Source organism: Coloeus monedula, assembly GCF_965178545.1.
Source record: "Coloeus monedula genome assembly, chromosome: 34".
Lineage (NCBI taxonomy): Eukaryota > Metazoa > Chordata > Aves > Passeriformes > Corvidae > Coloeus > Coloeus monedula.
Window position 1 is genome coordinate 1,624,067 of NC_138814.1, and position 17,410 is coordinate 1,641,476.

The 17,410-nt window shown below is 62.9% G+C and overlaps 2 protein-coding genes across 2 annotated transcripts; both read right to left on the reverse strand.

Moving 5' to 3' along the window:
- Nucleotides 1-658: 658 nt before the first annotated feature.
- On the reverse strand, nt 659-6,980 carry UBE2M (ubiquitin conjugating enzyme E2 M). The gene is made up of 6 exons (XM_082299773.1): nt 5,879-6,980; nt 4,266-4,360; nt 3,809-3,847; nt 3,252-3,355; nt 2,741-2,804; nt 659-1,573 (listed from the first exon to the last, which is right to left on the reverse strand). Exons 1-6 carry the CDS (start codon nt 5,985-5,987, stop codon nt 1,433-1,435), a joined length of 552 nt encoding a protein of 183 aa, XP_082155899.1. The 5' UTR covers nt 5,988-6,980; the 3' UTR covers nt 659-1,432.
- A 500-nt stretch (nt 6,981-7,480) lies between these two features.
- TRIM28 (tripartite motif containing 28) lies at nt 7,481-16,978 on the reverse strand (the record flags this gene model as incomplete). The annotated part of the gene is made up of 17 exons (XM_082299877.1): nt 7,481-7,742; nt 7,820-7,954; nt 8,034-8,108; nt 8,182-8,278; nt 8,883-9,151; nt 9,542-9,815; nt 10,133-10,192; nt 10,477-10,516; nt 10,594-10,944; nt 11,230-11,344; nt 12,054-12,200; nt 12,280-12,394; nt 12,468-12,584; nt 14,003-14,132; nt 15,788-15,920; nt 15,993-16,102; nt 16,771-16,978. The coding sequence occupies 17 exons, from the start codon at nt 16,976-16,978 to the stop codon at nt 7,605-7,607; spliced, it is 2,514 nt and encodes an 837-aa protein (XP_082156003.1). The 3' UTR covers nt 7,481-7,604.
- Nucleotides 16,979-17,410: the final 432 nt, after the last annotated feature.

The window sequence follows — 17,410 nt, forward strand, 5'->3', positions numbered from 1 at the left end:
GTGTAGCCCAGTGTAACCAGCAGCACCCCCAATACAGCCCAGTATAACCAGTAACACCCCCCAGTATAACCCAGTGTAACCAATAACAGCCCCCAGTATAGGCCAGTATAGCTCAGTGTAACCAGTAACACCCCCCAGTACAGCCCAGTGTAACCAGTAACACCCCCCAGTATAACCCAGTACAGCCCAGTGTAACCAATAACACCCCCCAGTATAACCCAGTACAGCCCAGTGTAACCAGTAACACTCCCCCTCCCAGTATGACCCAGTACAGCCCAGTATAACCAGTAACACCCTTCAGTATAGCCCAGTATAACCAGTAACACCCCCCAGTATAGCCCAGTACAACCAGTAACACCCCCCAGTATAGCCCACTATAATCAGTAACACCCCCCAGTACAGCCCAGTATAACCAGTAACACCCCCCAGTACAGCCCAGTACAGCCCAGTATAACCAGTAACACCCCCCAGTACAGCCCAGTATAACCAGTAACACCCCCCAGCACAGCCCAGTACAGCCCAGTATAACCAGTAACACCCCCCAGTATAGCCCAGTATAACCAGTAACACTCCCCCTCCCAGTATAACCCCGTCACGACCCCCTCCCAGTCCCCACCAGTCCCCACCAGTGCCCACCAGTCCGACCAGTGCGGCCCAGTTCGTTCCCTTCGCTCTTTAATCTCGGCCGAGCAGCGCTGGGGGAGGGGCAGGGGGGGAGGGGCCCCCCCCGCCCCCGGGGGGGAATAAATAGGGGGGGGCGGGCGGGGCCGGGGCTTTTTGGGGTTGTTTTGGGGTTTTTTGGGGGTCCCTCGAGGCAGCGCTGCAGGAAGCGACCCCCACGTCCCCCAGCGGGGTTTGGGGGGGTCCCAGGGGGAGCTGGGGGTTTTTCGGGGGGGGGGGGATTTGGGGTTTTTTTTTGGGGAGCGGGAGGAATTTGGGGGTTTTTTTTTGTGGCCACTCGAGGTCAGTGGGGTTTTTTGGGGGGGCCCTGGAGGGGTCTTGGGGGTTCACCCCCACAAAGCCCCCAGGAGGTCCTGGGCTGGTCTGGGGGGGTCCTGGCGGGGTTTGGGGGGGGGGGGCGATGGTTTTGGGGTTTTTTGGGGGGGGGGGGATCACTTGAGGCAGCGCTCGGGATCAGCAGCCCCCATAAACCCCCCCCAGCTGGCTCCCGGTGGGTTTGGGGGATCCGGGGTTGGTTTGGGGGGGGTCAGGGTGGGTCAGGGAGTTTTGGGGGTTTTTGGGGGATCCCCTGGGGTTTTTTTGGGGGGGTCACTCCAGGCAGCGCTCGGGCTCAGCGGCCCCCACAAACCCCCCCCAGCCAACAGGAGGTTTGCAGGCTCCAGCCTTGGTTTGAGGGGGGGGGGGGTTGGTGGAGTTTGGGGTTTTTTCGGGGGGTCCCTGGGGAGGGCTTTTGGGGTTTTTTGGGGGGGGGTCACTTGAGGCAGCGCTCGAAGTAGGTGGCCCCCACGTAGCCCCCCCGCAGCGAGCGCTGCACGTTCTGCTCGAAGAGGCGCCGGTTGCTCTGCAGGACCTCGGCCGCCTCTTTGTTCAGGGGGTCCTCGGGGTTCGGCTCCTGCTCGGGGTGAAATTTAGGGTTGGGGGAGCCCCAAAATGTGGGGAGGGGACCCCCAGAATTCCTTAACAACCCCCCCCCCGACCCCAAAACCCCCTTGTTTGGGGGGTCCTGGAGGTTTTTGGCTCCTATTTTGGGGGGAATCCAGCACCTTTTGTTCAGGGGGGTCTTTGGGGTTCGGCTCCTGGATTTTTGGGGACCCTAAAGACCCCCCTTTAGGGTTAGGGGGGGCCCCAAAATCTGGGCTGGATCCCAGAACACCCCCCAGGCCCCGGGGGTTAAGAGCAGGGCCCAGCACCCCTTGTCCAGGGGGTCCTCAGGGTTCGGCTCCGGCCCAGGGGGAAATTCAGGGTTGGGAGGACCCAAAATTTGAGGGGGGACCCCAGAATTCCTTAAAACCCCCCGAAGACCCCAGACCCAGAGATTTAAGGTGGGGGGCCCCAGCACTCTTTGTTCAGGGGGGTCTTTGGGGTTCGGCTCCTGGTTTTTGGGGGGGTTCAGCGCTGGGGGGGGGCCCTTTAGGAAATTTAGGGTTGGGGGGGGTCCCAAAATCTGGGGGGGGGGGACCCCAGAACCCCTTAAAAACCCCCAGAGCCCAGAACCCCTCGTTCAGGGGTGCCCAGGGTTCAGCTCCTGGCTTTGGGGGGAACTCAGGGGGGACCCCACAGCCCCAAACCCCCCCCGGGACCCCTTCACACCCGCCAGGGCCCCCCTGAACCCTCCCAGGTGTCCCCAAACACCCCCAGGTGCCCCCCCCATGATCCCAAGCCCCCCAGGTGCCCCCATGAGGTGCCCCCCCGGTGTCCTCGAGGTGTCCCCAAGGCCCCCAGGTGTCCCCAAGGCCCCCAGGTGTGTCCCCAAGATGTCCCCAAGTCCCCCCCAGGTGTCCCCAGGTGTCCTTAAAGTGTCCCCAAGGCCCCCAGGTGTGTCCCCAGGTGTCCCTGAGGTGTCCCCAAGGTGTCCCCAGGCATCACCAAGGCCCCCAGGTGTCCCCAGGTGTCCCTGAGGTGTCCCCAGGTGTCCCTGAGGTGTCCCCAGGTGTGTCCCCAAGGCCCCCAGGTGTCCCTGAGGTGTCCCCAAGTGTCCCCAAGGTCCCCAGGTGTGTCCCCAGGTGTCCCCAAGGCCCCCAGGTGTCCCTGAGGTGTCCCCAGGCGTGTCCCCCCTCACCAGGAACAGGTACTGGAGGCCGTAGATGATGGAGTTGATGGTCAGGACGGGCTTCCAGTCCTCCCTACGGACACGGCCAGGGGTCAGCGTGGCCACCACGGCCACCACAGCCCCGCCAGGCGTCAGTAGCCACCCCAGGTATTGGTAGCCCCCCCAGGTTTTCCGTAGCCCCCCCAGGTGTCTGGTGCTCCTCCCTGATGTTTGGTAGCCCCAAGGTGTCAGAATCCCCCCCAGTAGCCCCTCAGCTGTTTGGTGGCCCTCCAGCTGTCCTGAAGCCCTCCCCAGATGTTAAGTAGCTCCCCAAGGTGTCAGCAGCCCTCCCAGGGGTTTTAGTAGCCCACCTACAGATGCTGAAGCACATGTTACCCCCCAGGTGTCAGTAGCCTCCATGAAGGTGTTGGTAGCCCCCCCAGGTATTCAGTAGCCCCCCAGGTATTCAGTAGCCCCCCTAGATGTTCAGTAGCCCCCCCCCCAGGTGCTGGTAGCCCCCCCAGGGGTGCTGGTAGCCCACCTGAGGATGTTGAGGCACACGTTGCCCTCCAGGTCGATGTTGGGGTGATAAACCATCGTCTCACACTTCACCTTGGGGGGGTCGTGGGGGTAGCCCTGGCCCACCTGGGGGGGGAGGACACGGCCACCAAGTCACCCCCGGGGCTACCAGGCATGGCTCAGTGGCCACCAACCCCCTTCCCAGCCCACAGGGGACACACAGTGCCTCAGGGACCACTGGTCAGCGTTTGGTGGCCACCAGCCCCCAGGTACCACCTTTGACCCACAGGAGCCCTGTCACAGCTTGGTGGCCACTGGTCAGGGCTCAGTGGCCACCTGGTCCCTTCACCCCATCCCCATGGCCACTGGTAGCCATGGGAGCTGGTGGCCCCAAGAGGGAAGTTGGTGGCCCTGGGACTTGGTGGGCACAGGAGGGGTTTGGTGGCCATGAGAGGGACTTGGGGACCATGGCAGGGGTTTGGTGGCCACAGGGGGAGTTTGGTGGCCACAGGGGGGGTTTGGTGGCCACAGGGGGGGGTTTGGTGGCCACAGGGGGGGGTTTGGTGGTCCAGGACTGACCTTAAAGCTGAAGACGAATTTGCCGCCCTTGTAGAAACCCTGTGGGACAGAGAAACGTCACGGGGGGGAGAAGGGATGGGGGGACAAGGATGGGGGGGGGACAGGGACAGGGGGACAATGGGGACCCCAAAGTGACAGGAGGGGACAGAGAGAGGGGACGGGGGGAGGGGACGGGGGGGACAAAGGGAGGGGACAGGAGGGGACGGGGGGAGGGGACGGGGGGACGGGGGGATGGGGGGCAGGGGGGGAGATGAGGGTGACAGGAGGAGTCAGGGGGGACAGAGGGAGGGGACAGGAGGGGACAGGAGGGGACAGGCAGGATGGAGGAGGATGGGGGACAGGAGGGGACAGTCCCCATCTCGCCAGGGCAGATTGAGCAAGGGGCCCCAGGGAGGTGGCAGGAGGTGGCAGGAGGTGACAGAAGGTGCCACGGGGTGCCACGGGGTGCCAGTCCCACCTCGTCGGGGCAGATGAGCAGCCGGAAGTGCAGGAGATCGTCCTGGTCGGAGAAGTCGATCTCGCACGTCTTGGGCAGGTTCAGCTCGTTGATGTCTGGGGACAAACGGGGACAACTGAGGACAGCTGGGGACAACTGGGGACAACTGGGGACATGAGGACACACAAGGATGTGGGTGACAGGGGTGACACATGGGGACCCAGGTGACAAACGGACACACAGGTGACACCTGGGGACACAAAGGAACAAAGGGGACACAAGGGACACGGGTGACACGGCCATGACAACAACCCCACGAGCCCAACCCCCCGCCCAGGAAGGCCCTACTGGGACCAGTATCGGACCCCTGCTGGGACCAGAGCATGACCCCAGTGGGGCCCTACTGGCACCAGTACCTGCCCCTTCCCGGGACACTGCTGGAAGCAGTACCTGACCCTCACTGGGACCAGCACCTCCCACCCACCAGGGTCTAACTGGGACCAGCATTCATCCCTCACCAGCACCTTACTGGGACCATTATGTGACCCTTCCTGGGACAACAGCCTCACTGGGGCCCTACTGGGACCAGTATCTGACCCTTACTGAGACCAGTGCCTGCCTGCTACCGGGGCCTAACTGGGATCAGGCCCTGACCCCAACTGGGACCTAACTGGGACCCTCACCAAAGTCTTACTGGGACCAGCACCTGCCTCCTACTGGGACCAGTACCTGACCTCCACCAGGGCCCCACTGGGACCAGCACCTGCCTCCTACTGGGACCAGCACCTGCCTCCCACTAGGGCCTAACTGGGACCAGTATGTGACCCCTACTGGCACCACCACCTGCCTCCCACTAGGGCCTAACTGGGACCAGTATGTGACCCCTACTGGAACCAGCACCTGAGCCTTACCAAGGCCTTACTGGGACCAGTGTGTGACCCCTACTGGAACCAGCACCTAAGCCTTACCAAGGCCTTACTGGGACCAGTACCTGCCTCCCACTTGGGCCCTACTGGGACCAGTATCTGATTCTTACTGGGGCCAATCCCTGCCCCCACCAGGGACCACTGGGACCAGTACCTGCCCCTCACCAAGGCCTTGCTGGGACCAGTACCTGCCACCCACTGGGGCCTACTGGGACCAGCATCTGACTCCTACTGGGTCCAGCACCCGAACCCAACCAGGCCCCTACTGGGATCAGTATCTGAGTCCTACTGGGACCAGTACCTGCCCCCACCGGGGCCTTACTGGGACCAGTACCTGCCTCCCACCGGGGCCTTACTGGGACCAGTACCTGCCCCCACCGGGGCCTTACTGGGACCAGTACCTGCCTCTCACCGGGGCCTTACTGGGACCAGTACCTGCCTCCCACCGGGGCCTTACTGGGACCAGTACCTGCCTCCCACCGGGGCCTTACTGGGACCAGTACCTGCCCCTCACCAAGGCCTTATTGGGACCAGTATCAGAGCCCTATTGGTCCCAGTACCGGACCCTCATCGAGGCCCTACTGGAACCAGTACCGGGCCCCAACAGGGCCGTTAACGAGACCAGTACCTGCCCCCCACGAGGGCCCTGGTGGGCCCAGTATGTGGCCCTTACTGGGCCCAGTACGTGTCCGCCTCCTCCCCCCACACCTTTCTGGATGCGGAGCTGCGCGGCCGAGGCCTTTTTGCTGGAGCTCTTGGTGCCGCCCGCCGATTCCTCCTCCTTCTTCTGCTGCTTCAGCGAGAAGAGCTTGATCATCCTGCCGGGCCGGGGCGGCGGGGCCGGGGCGGGTCCGGGCCCCCCCCGGGGCCGAGGGAGCGGGGCCGGGCCGGGGGCGGCTCCGGTTCGGGGGGTCCGGGGGCGACGGGGGCCGGGGGCGAGCGCTGAGGGCCGGCCCGCTCGGCAACTTCCGGAGCCGCTCGGCAACTTCCGGAGCCGCTCGGGACTCTCCGGAACCGCTTCACAACCGCTCGGCAACTTCCGGGACCGCTTCGTGAAACTCCGGAGAGGGTTCGGGGATCTCCGGTACTACTTCGGGAAGCTCCGGAATGGCTTCGGAACCACTTCGGGAGTTTCCGGAGTAACTTGGAAACTTCCGGAACCGCCTCGGGGATCTCCGGAACCGCTTCTGAACCGTTTCGGGACTTTGCTGAGCGGTCTTAGGGATGTCCGGAGCCGCTCGAAACCTTCCGGAGCCGCTTCGGAGATCTCCGGAAAAGGGGAGGTGGTTCGGGACTCTCCGGAACCGATTCAGAAACGCTGGGCAATCTCCGGGGCCGCTTCGTGGGTCTCTGGAATCGCTTCGGGAACCTCCGGACGGCTTCAGAACCTCTCGGCAAACTCCGGAGTCGCCTGGCAACTTCCGGAACTGCTTCGGAACCGTTTCGGGGGATTGCGGAACTGCCCCGGGGTCCGCAGGCGCCGCTTTGGAACCGCTTCCGGAGTTTCCGGAATCGCTTCGGGGATCTCCGGAAGGATGGGGGGGCCTCGGGGGTCTCCGGAAGGGGCGGTTCGGGGCCTCGGAGGACTTTCTGGAAAGGCTCGGGCGAGCCCGAGAGCGCTTCGGCTTCTTCCGGAAGGAGATCGACTCGTTCCGGCGCTTCGACCCCGCTTCGGTATTTTCCGGAGTACTTCGAGTTCTTCCGGAAAAGGAGGCGGAGCGAGGCGCTCCGAAAAGCACAGATCTCGGTCCCTCGGCTCTTTCCGTCAGCCCCTTCGTATGTCCCCAGACCTCTTTCCCGCTCCTCACACTCGGCTCTTTCCTCACACTTCGGTTCCTCCCGGCTCCCACCAGCCAATCCCGCCCCGGGGGCGGAGTTTGAGGCGCTTTCTCCCAATGGGCGCCGCCATGTTCCCCACGGGCGCGGCCATCTTTACTGAGGCCGGGGGGTGTACTGGGACCAGTTTCCCCTCCCAGTCCCTCCCGCGGGGCCATACTGGGCCCAGTCCCTTCCCTCTCAGCGCTGCCCGTCCCAGCTCCACCCCACCAGCTCCCAGTTGAGCTCCAGCCGCTTGGGGGGGGCATGGATGGAACTGGTGGGGCAGAAGGAGAAGGGAAAACGGGGGGCACAGGGGTCAATCCAGCCCTGAAATAAGGGAGAATCCCAGAGATCTGGGTCAAATCCAGCCCTGAAGTGAGGGAGAATCCAGGTAATCCAGCTCAAATCCAGCACTGAAATGAGGGAGAATCCAAGAGGCCAAGCCAGGGCTTTATTTTTCCAAGTGACCCCAGGATAATGGGGGACAGGGACATCGCCAAGCCCTGGGAGGCTCTGGGACAGGATCCGAGGGGAAATCGGAAACATGGGGGGGAATGAGGAGCCCAGGGGGATAACTGGGGTCCTGGGAGGGGTTTCAGCACCCCAGGAGGGGCCATCAGCATCCTGGGGACAGCTCCAGGGATTCCTCGGGATCCACCAGGAGCCGCGAGAACTTTTGGTCTCCAAAGACAGCGCTGAGGCGGCTCTCGAGGAAACGCTGGAGCCCCAGGATGGACTGAACGTCTGCCTTGTCCTGAGGGGAAAGAAGGGAACTTGAGAGGGGCTGGACTCCCAGAGGACCCCCCAGCCCCTCCAAGGGGATTCCCAGACCTCGGTGAGCTGATGGAATTGCCGGAGCAGCCGCCAGCCGTCCCGGGCAAACTCCTCGGGGCTCCGGTAGTGGGGGCTCAGCTTCTCCTGGAGCCGCGCCCGCATCAGCGTCAGGTCGATGGCGTCCCGGCTGTCCTGTGGGATTGGGATTGGGACTGGGGTCAGGGATCCCGCTGGGAGCAGATCCCACACCCCTGGATCCTGCTGGGCTCACCGGGGAGCTGGAGAGGCGCTGGAGGGGCCGGCAGGGCTCGTGGCACAGCAGCTCCAGCAGGACGTACTCGCACTTCTGCGGGAGCGGGAGCGGGATCCTGAGATCCCAGTGGGAGCTGCTGGATCCCCCAGGACCACCCTGCACTCACCTGCTGGTCCAGGGGGCTCATTTTGTGGGGGGGTCCCTGCTCCACGTCCAGGCTGGGCGGGGGCAGCTCCTGGCACAGCAAACACGTCCACTCGGGGCTGCGGGATCGGGAATGGGATCCCATGGGATCGGTGCCCGGACACCCCCAGAGGTCTGGGATTGAGGGAAGGGTGTGGGGGGCATGGAAGGTGGATCCCATGAGGTCTGGGGTCAGTGGGGAGATTTCCAGAGGGATCAGGGACACGAGGTCCCACATTTGGGGTCAGCAGGGGAATTCCCAGAGGGGTCAGGGACAGCAGATCCCACATTTGGGGTCAGCAGGGGGATTCCCAGAGGGATCAGGGACAGGAGGTCCCACATTTGGGATCAGCAGGGGGATTCCCAGAGGGATCAGAGCCAGAAAGCCCAGGGTCAAAGAGGTCACAGCTGATCCACAGGGAGGTGACATGGGGCAGTGGATCCCAAGGGATCCCACGGACATTGGGGGACCCAGAGAGGTGACAAAAGACAGTAGAACCCAGGGACACCGGGAGATCCAGAGGTGACAAGGGGCAGTGGATCCCAGCAGATCCCAGCTCCCAGGGAGGTGACAAGTGGCTGTGAGTCCCAGGGACACTGGGGGACTCGGGGAGGTGACATGGGGCAGTGGATCCCAGACCCCAGGAGGCGCTGAGGGGCAGCAGATCCCAGTGGATCCCGTACCTGGGCACATCCTGCAGGGCGGGCAGGTGGCAGTGCAGGTGGAAGCAGCGCTGGCAGCGGTCGCACATCACCACGGCCCCCGCCTGGCCGCACACGCGGCAGCACGAGACCCCCAGCATTCCTGGGATCACCGGCATCCCTGGGACCGCCGGGACCACCGGGAGCCCCGGGCCCGGGGAGGATCCTGTGGCAGGGCCCAGCTCCCCCGGGGGAGGGGGGAGCAGCCCCACGGGTTTGGTGTCCCCGATGGGCGATTCCTGCTGCTCCTCCTGCGCGGGGGGATGCCGTGAGAGAGAGGGGACACAGGCAGGGGCCATGGGGGATGGGGAGGGGAACGTGGGATGCCGGAGGGGGAGGGGGGGACCCTCACCTTGACAGGGGAGGAGAACATGGGATGCTCACCTGGATGGGGATGGGGACATGGGAGGGGGAGGGGCAGTGGTGATGCTGGCCTGGATGGGGAAGGGGACACAGAACACTGGAGGGGGTCAGGGGACAGTGGAGGGGAACATGGGAGACCCTTACCTTGACAGGGAGGGGGACATACAGCACTCATGTGGATGGGAGTGGGACAGGGGAACCTGGAGGGGGACACGGGGGACGCTCACCTGGGTGGGGAGGGGGACAATGGACACTGGACGGAGACAGGGGTCGCTCACCTTGACACGGAGGGCTTCGTGTGGCTGCGCCGTCTCCGCTGTCCCCGCTGTCCCTGCTGTCCCCGCTGTCCCCGCTGTCCCTGCTGTCCCCGCTGTCCCTGGCGTCCCCTGCTCGATGACGATGACGCTGAACTCCTCGGCCGAGGGCCCCGGGAAGATGCGGAACACGGGCGGCTGGGCCGGGTCCAGCTCCAGGTCCAGCTCCAGGCGCTCCAGGCTCACCCGCGGCACCTTCGGGAGCAGGGGGCTGCCCTGGGCCCCGGGGGGGCCCCTCCTGGGGGGACAGGGGCAGGTCAGAGCCCCCCAGCCCAAGAAGGGACAGTTCCTGGGAGTTCGGGGTGCTGGGAGTCCCCCTGGGCACTTTGGGACAGGGGGAGCCCAGGGACAGAGTGACAAGGCCGGGGAGCCCTGGGGACAGGGGGATGAGAGACAGGGCTGCTCTGGCCAACCCCTGGCACAGAGGGACCCCAGGAATAGGGGACAGGGACATCCTGGACAAGGAACCTTTAGGAAGGGATGGGATGGGCCACAGGTAGCCCTGGACAGAGGGGTCCCAGGGGTCCATCTTCCCCTCCCCCATCCTCTAATTACCGCTTAATGAGCAGCTTCTTAACGAACTTCTCCTCCCTGGGAGAATTCCCGGGTTTCCTCCTGGATAACCGAGGGGGGGAGGGGGTTGTCAGGGCAACCAGGGGAGCTCCAAGAAGCCCCAAATGTCACCCTTGTGACAAGGGGCCAAGACAAGGGGTGACAAAGGACAGGAGGGACCAGGTTGGGGGTGACAAAGGACAGGAGGTCCAGGGGCTGTGACAAGGGAGGGGGGTCCTGGGGAAGGACCATAAGGGACAGGGGGTCCCAGGACATGGAGTAACAAAGGACAGGGGGTCCCAGGGGGCAGGAGGGGGGTGACAAGGGACAGGGACCCCCCCACTCACCTCCTCACTCCAGTGATGGCGTTTTCAGGGGGGCTGGTGGCTGGTGACAAACACCACGTCAGGGGCTTCCTGTGTGTCCCCTCTCATGTCCCCCCTCCCCGTGTCCCCACCACTCACCCAGCTCGGGGGTCTCGGTCAGCTGCGGGTCCAGGTGGGGGGGGGACAGCTGGGGGGGACATTCCAGCCCCTCGGCCCCACAGGGAGGGGTCCAGGGGGGCTCCTGCTCCTGCAGGAGCAGCTCGGGGGTCACCTGTCCCCCACTCACCACCGTGGCCTGGGGGGGGCCCTGCAGGACATTGGGGGGGGGGGCATCACCAGGGGGCTCCCGGGGGGTGGGACCCCCAAAAATGTCCCCCCAAAGTACCTGTGAGGCGGGGGAGGGGTTCCGGGGGCTGGCAGCAGGGGGGGGGCTCAGCGAGGGCGGGGGGCTCAGTGAGGGGGGGAGGGGATGCTCCGAAATGATGGTGCCTGTGGGGGAGGAGGGGTGTCAGGGTGGCCCTGGGGTCCCCTGACACCCCTTGTGCCTCGTCACCGCCCACCCTGAGACCTCCTGCCCCCAGTCACGTCCTCCCTGAGACCTCCTGCCCCCAGTCACCCCTCATGTCCTGGTACTCCTTGCCTCCTGTCACCTCCCACCTGGCACCTCCTGTCCCTTGTCACCCCCATCCTCTTCCCTCCTGTCCTTTGTCACCCCACGTCCTGCTCCCTCCTGTCCCTTGTCCCCCCGTGCCCTGTCCCCCGGTGTCCCCTCACCAAAGCTCTCGGCGCTCTTGGTCCAGGCGTGCAGGTCCCACTGGAATTTCATGTCCCCCTGGGGCTCCACAGGCTCCACAATAACCCGGAGTGCCCGGAGCAGCTGCGAGTGGATCTGGGAAAGGGGGGGGACAGCAGCACGTGGGGACCTCGGGAGGACACAGGGGACACTGCCTGGGGGGTGGCACAGTGTGGGGACAGCGAGGGGACAGGGGAGAGCACCCCAGGGACGTTGTCACAGCACAGGGACACCCAGGGGGATGTGTGGGACCACAGTGAGAGGGACTGCAGGACCCAGAGGGGGAGGATGTGGCACCCTGGTGGCACCTGTGAGGGGACATGCCAAGGATGACCCCCCCAGCACCCTGGGGACACCACCAGTGGGGTGGCAGCAGGGGACACAGGGCACCCTGGGGACAAACTGTCCCTTGGGTACAGTCCTGTGACCCTCTGAGCCCCAAAACAGGAGACACGGGGGACACCTGAGCCCAGGTGAGAGGTGGCACATCAAGGGCACAGAGCCCCAGGCACAGGGGGACACAGCTGTCCCCAAGTGCCACCCCTGGGAGTCCCGGCCCGACATGCTGCTCTGGGGGGCTCTGAGGGGAATCTGGGGGGCTCCAGGGGGCTCTGAGGGGGTTTGGCTCCTCACCAGCTGCTCTGCACTGCCTGGGGGTGGCTTTGCTCTGAGAGTGCAGCATCCGGGTGACAAGGGACTCAACTGTCCCCAGGTGCCACCCCCTGCCCCAGGAGCTGTTTGGGGGAGGCAGAGGAGGGATTCTGAGAGGAATCTGGGGGGTTTTTGGGGGGGTTCAGCCCCTCACCAGCCTCCTGGAGAGCAGCAGGGCGGTGCTGTGGGGGCTGCCGAGGGCGCGCGCCGCGAAGCGCAGGACGTGCTCCTGCTGCCGCTGCACTTTGCTCATGGCCCGGTGCTGCCGCTCCAGCTTCTCCTGCTGCCCCTCGGTCACCCGCTGCCAGGCACAGGGAGGGGACACCGCTGTCACCGGGCCGGGCCACGCGGGGACGAGCTGGGCACAGCCCCGGGCTCACCTGGGCGTCGCTGACCAGCACCTTGCCGCGCTTGTTGAGCTCCTTCATGATCTGCAGGATGGCCATCTTCACCTCCACCTGCACCCGCTTCTGCACGTCCGTCACCCGCCGGATGCTGCCGGGAACAGGGGGGTCAGGGGGACGCGGGGCACACGGGGGGACAGGGAGGGGAACACGGGGACACCCACAAGCCACGCAGCTCCTTGGTGGAGCGCTGCAGCACGGCGTGTTTGTCCCCCAGGCGCTGCACCAGTGCCGCCAGCACCGAGCGCTGCTCCCGCACCGCGTCCTCCAGGAACTGAGACCTGGAACGGGGGGAAAGGAGGGGGGGAAAGGAGGGGGGGAAAGGAGGGGGGGAAAGGAGGGGGGGAAAGGAGGGGGGGAAAGGAGGGGGGGAAAGGAGGGGGGGAAAGGAGGGGGGGAAAGGAGGGGGGGAAAGGAGGGGGGGAAAGGAGGGGGGGAAAGGAGGGGGGGAAAGGAGGGGGGGAAAGGAGAAAAGGGGGCAGGGGAAAGACAGGGGGAGAAGGGGAGGAAAAGAAGGGGAGGAAAAGAAGGGGAGGAAAAGAAGGGGAGGAAAAGAAGGGGAGGAAAAGAAGGGGAGGAAAAGAAGGGGAGGAAAAGAAGGGGAGGAAAAGAAGGGGAGGAAAAGAAGGGGAGGAAAAGAAGGGGAGGAAAAGAAGGGGAGGAAAAGAAGGGGAGGAAAGAGAGGAATGGGGCAGGAAAGGGAGGACAAAAAGGGGGAGAAAAGAAGAAGAGGGAAAAGCAGGGGAAAGGAAAAAGGGGAAAAAGGGGGAGAAAAGGAGGGAAAAAGGGGGGCAAGAGGGGAAAAGAGGGAGGGAAGGAGGTGAAGGGGCAGTGAAGGGAGGACAAAAAGCGGGGAGAAAAGGAGGGGGAAGGAGGAAAAAGGAGGGGGAAAAGGGGAAGGAAAGGGGGGCAGAAAAAGGGGGGGAAAGGGGATGGGAAAAGGCGGGAGAGAAAAGGAGAAATAATCTTATTAGCTCATTAACCTTTAATAAGCTAATTAATCTTCATCAGGCATCAGTTATCTAATTAACTTGGTTAGTGGATTAAGGGTTTTTAATTAAGGAGATGCACCAGGTACCACTCTGTCATTTAATCCCTAATTACCTTATGCAATTAGATCTTATCTAACAAAAATGCTTTTGACACCATTAACGATCAAGTAAGTGAGCTAATTAATAAGGTAAGCAAGCTAATGAGATATATACTTAGATAAGTAATCAAATCAGTTATTGATTCCCCCAGAAGTTTGATCAGTCTGAGAGCAAAAACCAACAAAAAACCATTTAAAAAACAGCAAAACTCGGCAAAATCATAAACAAAGCCCAACTAATTGATTAAAAACTAATTTAAACAACCAACAACATAATTAATTGATTAGTCATTAATTAGGTCTCTCCAGCTCAAGCCACTCCAACACTCCCTCTGCTAATTAATTCTCACTTTTCTCAACCCTTCAGTACCCGCCCAACTAAGGAGTTCTGTTTATAAAATCAGTAATTAACTAACGAGAGCAATTAACCTGCAGGCCAGCTCCAGGTGTTTTTCAGTAACTAATCAGCTCAATCGATTAATTAAAGCCACCTTTAAGGGTGGCCTTGCTGAGCAGGTGCCCTTTCACTCATCAAACCGATTCCTCGTTTCCCAGGGCTGGGTGACTGCCGCGCTAATTAGGCATGCAAATGAGGGGGGCGGGACTCACTGGTGGTCGCGGTGGGTGCCCAGGTGACAGTCCCGGCACGTGAGGGTGTCACACGTGCTGCAGAACAGCTCCAGCGGCTCCGCAGGGTGCGCCGGGCACTGCACGGCCCCGGCCCGCGGCACCGCCCCGCCTGCCGAGAGACCGGAACCGGTGGGAACGGGCTGGGAATGGGACTGAGATAGGAGTGGGAATGGGAACGGGGTGGGAATGGGAATGGGACCGGGATGGGACTGAGATAGGAGTGGGAATGGAAACGGGGTGGGAATGGGAATAGGATGGGACTGAGATAGGAGCGGGAATGGGAATGGGACCAGGATGGGACTGAGATAGGAGCGGGAATGGGGTGACACCGGGAACGGGGATGGTGCTGGGATGGCACCAGGAATGGAGCTGGGAATGGGGTGGGAATGGGAATGGGACCGGGATGGAACTGAGATAGGAGTGGGAATGGGAATACAGTGGCACCAGGAATGGCACCAGGATGGAAATGAGACAGGAGCGGGAATGGGAACGGGGTGGGAATGGGACTGGGATGGAACTGAGACAGAAGAGGGAATGGAATGGGGTGGGAATGGGGATGGGACTGGGATGGGACTGGGATAGGAGTGGGAATGGGAATGGGGTGACACCGGGAATGGCACCGGGATCGAACTGAGACAGGAGAATAGAGTGGTACCGAGAATGGCACCAGGATGGAAATGAGACAGGAGCGGGAATGGGGATGGTGCTGGGATGGAACTGAGATAGGAATGGGAATGGGGTGGGAATGGGAATGGCACCGGCATGGAACTGAGATAGGAGCAGGAATGGGAATGGGGTGACACCGGGAATGGGGTGGGAATGCTGCTGGGATGGCACCAAGAATGGAGCTGGGAATGGGGTGGGAATGGGACCAGGATGCAACTGAGATAGGAGCGGGAATGGAGTGGAATAGGCTGGGAATGGTACTGGGAATGGGATCAGGAATGGCACTGGGATGGAACTGAGATAGGACCAGGAATGGCACCAGGAATGGAGCTGGGAACGGGGTAGGAATGGGACTGAGGTAGGACCAGGAATGGCACTGGGAATGGGGCTGGGATGGCACTGGGAATGGGGGTGGGAATGGTGCTGGAATGGCACTGGGGATGGCACCAAGAACAGCCCTGAGATGGCGCTGGGAATGGGGCTGGAATGGCACTGGGGATGGCATCAAAACCAGCCCTGGGATGGCACTGGGAATGGTGTTGGGATAGAATCAGAACAGCACCGAGATGGAACCAGGAGAGGGCCCTGAATGCCACCAGGAATGGTACTGGGATGGAACTGGGACAGGGCTGGGAATGGTGCTGGGATGGCACCGGGAATGGAACTGGGATGGGACCATGAACGGCACTGGGAACGGTGGTGGGAAGGCACCAGAAATGGCATTGGAACAGAACTGGGACAGGACTGGGAATGGCACCAGGATGGCACTGAGAGAACACAGGAATGGCACTGGGGTGGTACTGGGACTGGCACTGGGACTGGCACCTGGAATGACACCAGGATGGATCCGCTGATGGAGTCAGCGCCTTGTTAAGGGCGGGACAGGGACAATGACAGGGACTGGAGTCACAAGGACAAACACAAGGACAGGGACAGGAGGTGGCACAGACTGAGCAGCCGCAGAGGGCGAGAAGGATGGGACTGGGGCCATGGACAGTGACAGAGAGGTGCCGGGTGTACCTGACCCTCTGACACGTAGGTGTCACACAGTGACGGGAACAGGGACAGGCAGGTGCCAGGGAGGTGCCAGGGACTCACCCAAGGCCCGCACGGTGTGGTCCCGGGTGTACCTGACCCTCTGATGGGCCTCCACGCAGGTCTCACACAGCGGCTCCACGCACTCCAGGCAGAAGCTGGTGGCCGCTGCGTTGTCCTCACAGCTGGTGCAGCTCTGGGGACAAGGGACATGCTGGGGGACCTCCCTCCCCCCAGTCAGCGCTAATTAGCACTAACGAGGCACTACCTGCCTGCTGCCCTGGCCGAGGGCTGGCCCAGCCCCACTGTCCTGCAGGAAGAAGTTCTCCATGATGTCACCGAGGGGACACTGCTGGTGGCACACGGGGCAGCCAAACACTGCGGGGGACAGAAAGAGGACACAGTCACCCCATACCCCCCTCTGTCACCTCCATTTGTCAGCAAATGCCGGCTCATTAGTGGGGTGGGGGCTGGGGACCTCCAAAACGGACCCCCAGGGCCACCACAACCACTGATGTCACCAGAGAGGTCCCTGTCCCCTTCCCAGAGAGGGAGACAGGGATGGTGACAAGGAGTCACCAGTGGGGTCAGAGTGTCCCCCAGGACAGGACACTCCCACGGTGGGGTCACAGTGTCCCCTGGGGTGGGACACCTGCCAAATGGGGTCACAGTGTCCCCCAGGTTGGATACTGGGGTCATCCCCTCCCCATAGAGCTCCCAGTAATTCCTGCAGCAACCCGGTAACTCCCAGCGATCCCAACAGTTCCAAGCGCCTCCTCAGTGCTCCCTGAGCTCCCAGGAACGCTCAGTGTCCTCCATAAGCCAGAGATGCCAGTAACCCCCAGCATTCCCAACAAACCCCAGCAATCCCACTGACCACCAGTGATCCCAGTAAACCCAAGTGCCTCCCCAGTGCTCTCTGAGCTCCCAGTAAATCCCCAGTAAACCCCAGTGATCCCAGTAAGCTCCAGTGATCCCGATAACTCCCAGTGGTCCTCAGTGTCCCCAGTAACCACCAGCGCTCCCATTTCAAGCCTCCCCCTCACCCTGCCCGTCGCTGCCGGAGGCTCCCGGCGCGGCCCCGAGGCAGCCCCGGCACACGGAGTGCAGGCAAGGCAGCAACCGCGGTTCCCGCTGGGGGCTGAGCCGCTCCCGGCAGGCGCCGCAGAGCTCCAGCAGCTCCAGGGGCTCCGGCGGCTCCGCTCCCGTCGCCCCGGGGCCGTTCCCGACCGCCACCGGCAGCGGCACCGACATGGCTGCCCCGTCCCACTCAAACGCCGCACGGCCTCCTCCTCCCGCCCCCGCCCTGGCGCACAGCCAATCATCGCCCGCTGCGCACGATTGACAGCGCGGAAAACCAATAAAAGAGCTGAAGGGCGGGGAGTAGCGAAGATTGACAGCGCTCGGCAGCAATGGGAGAGGGGGGCGGGGATAGAAAGGGCGGGAAGACACCTCCTGCACGTGAGTGGGAACGGACCAATCAGCGCGCACAGCGCTCGGAGAGGAACCAATCAGCGGCCGAATAGCCCGGGGAAGGCGGGGACTTCTTGGATGGACCGGCCAATCGGCATCGGCGTTTCGCGGCCAGGCGGGGCCGAGGCCCTGATCGACAGCTGGATAAACCAATAGGAAGCAGGAGGGGGGAGGGACTGGGAATTCTGGGAGTTACTGGGGTGACGGGGGATT

What these genes read in the sequence shown, in the direction of transcription:
- UBE2M (XM_082299773.1), bottom strand. Translation starts at nt 5,987, where the DNA reads ATGATCAAGCTCTTCTCGCTGAAGCAGCAGAAGAAGGAGGAGGAATCG. An exon ending in GCAGCTCCGCATCCAGAAAG is followed by an intron (nt 4,361 to 5,878) that starts GTGTGGGGGGAG and finishes GTTTGTCCCCAG; the next exon opens with ACATCAACGAGCTGAACCTG. An exon ending in GCCTCCAGTACCTGTTCCTG is followed by an intron (nt 1,574 to 2,740) that starts GTGAGGGGGGAC and finishes CACCCCGAGCAG; the next exon opens with GAGCCGAACCCCGAGGACCC.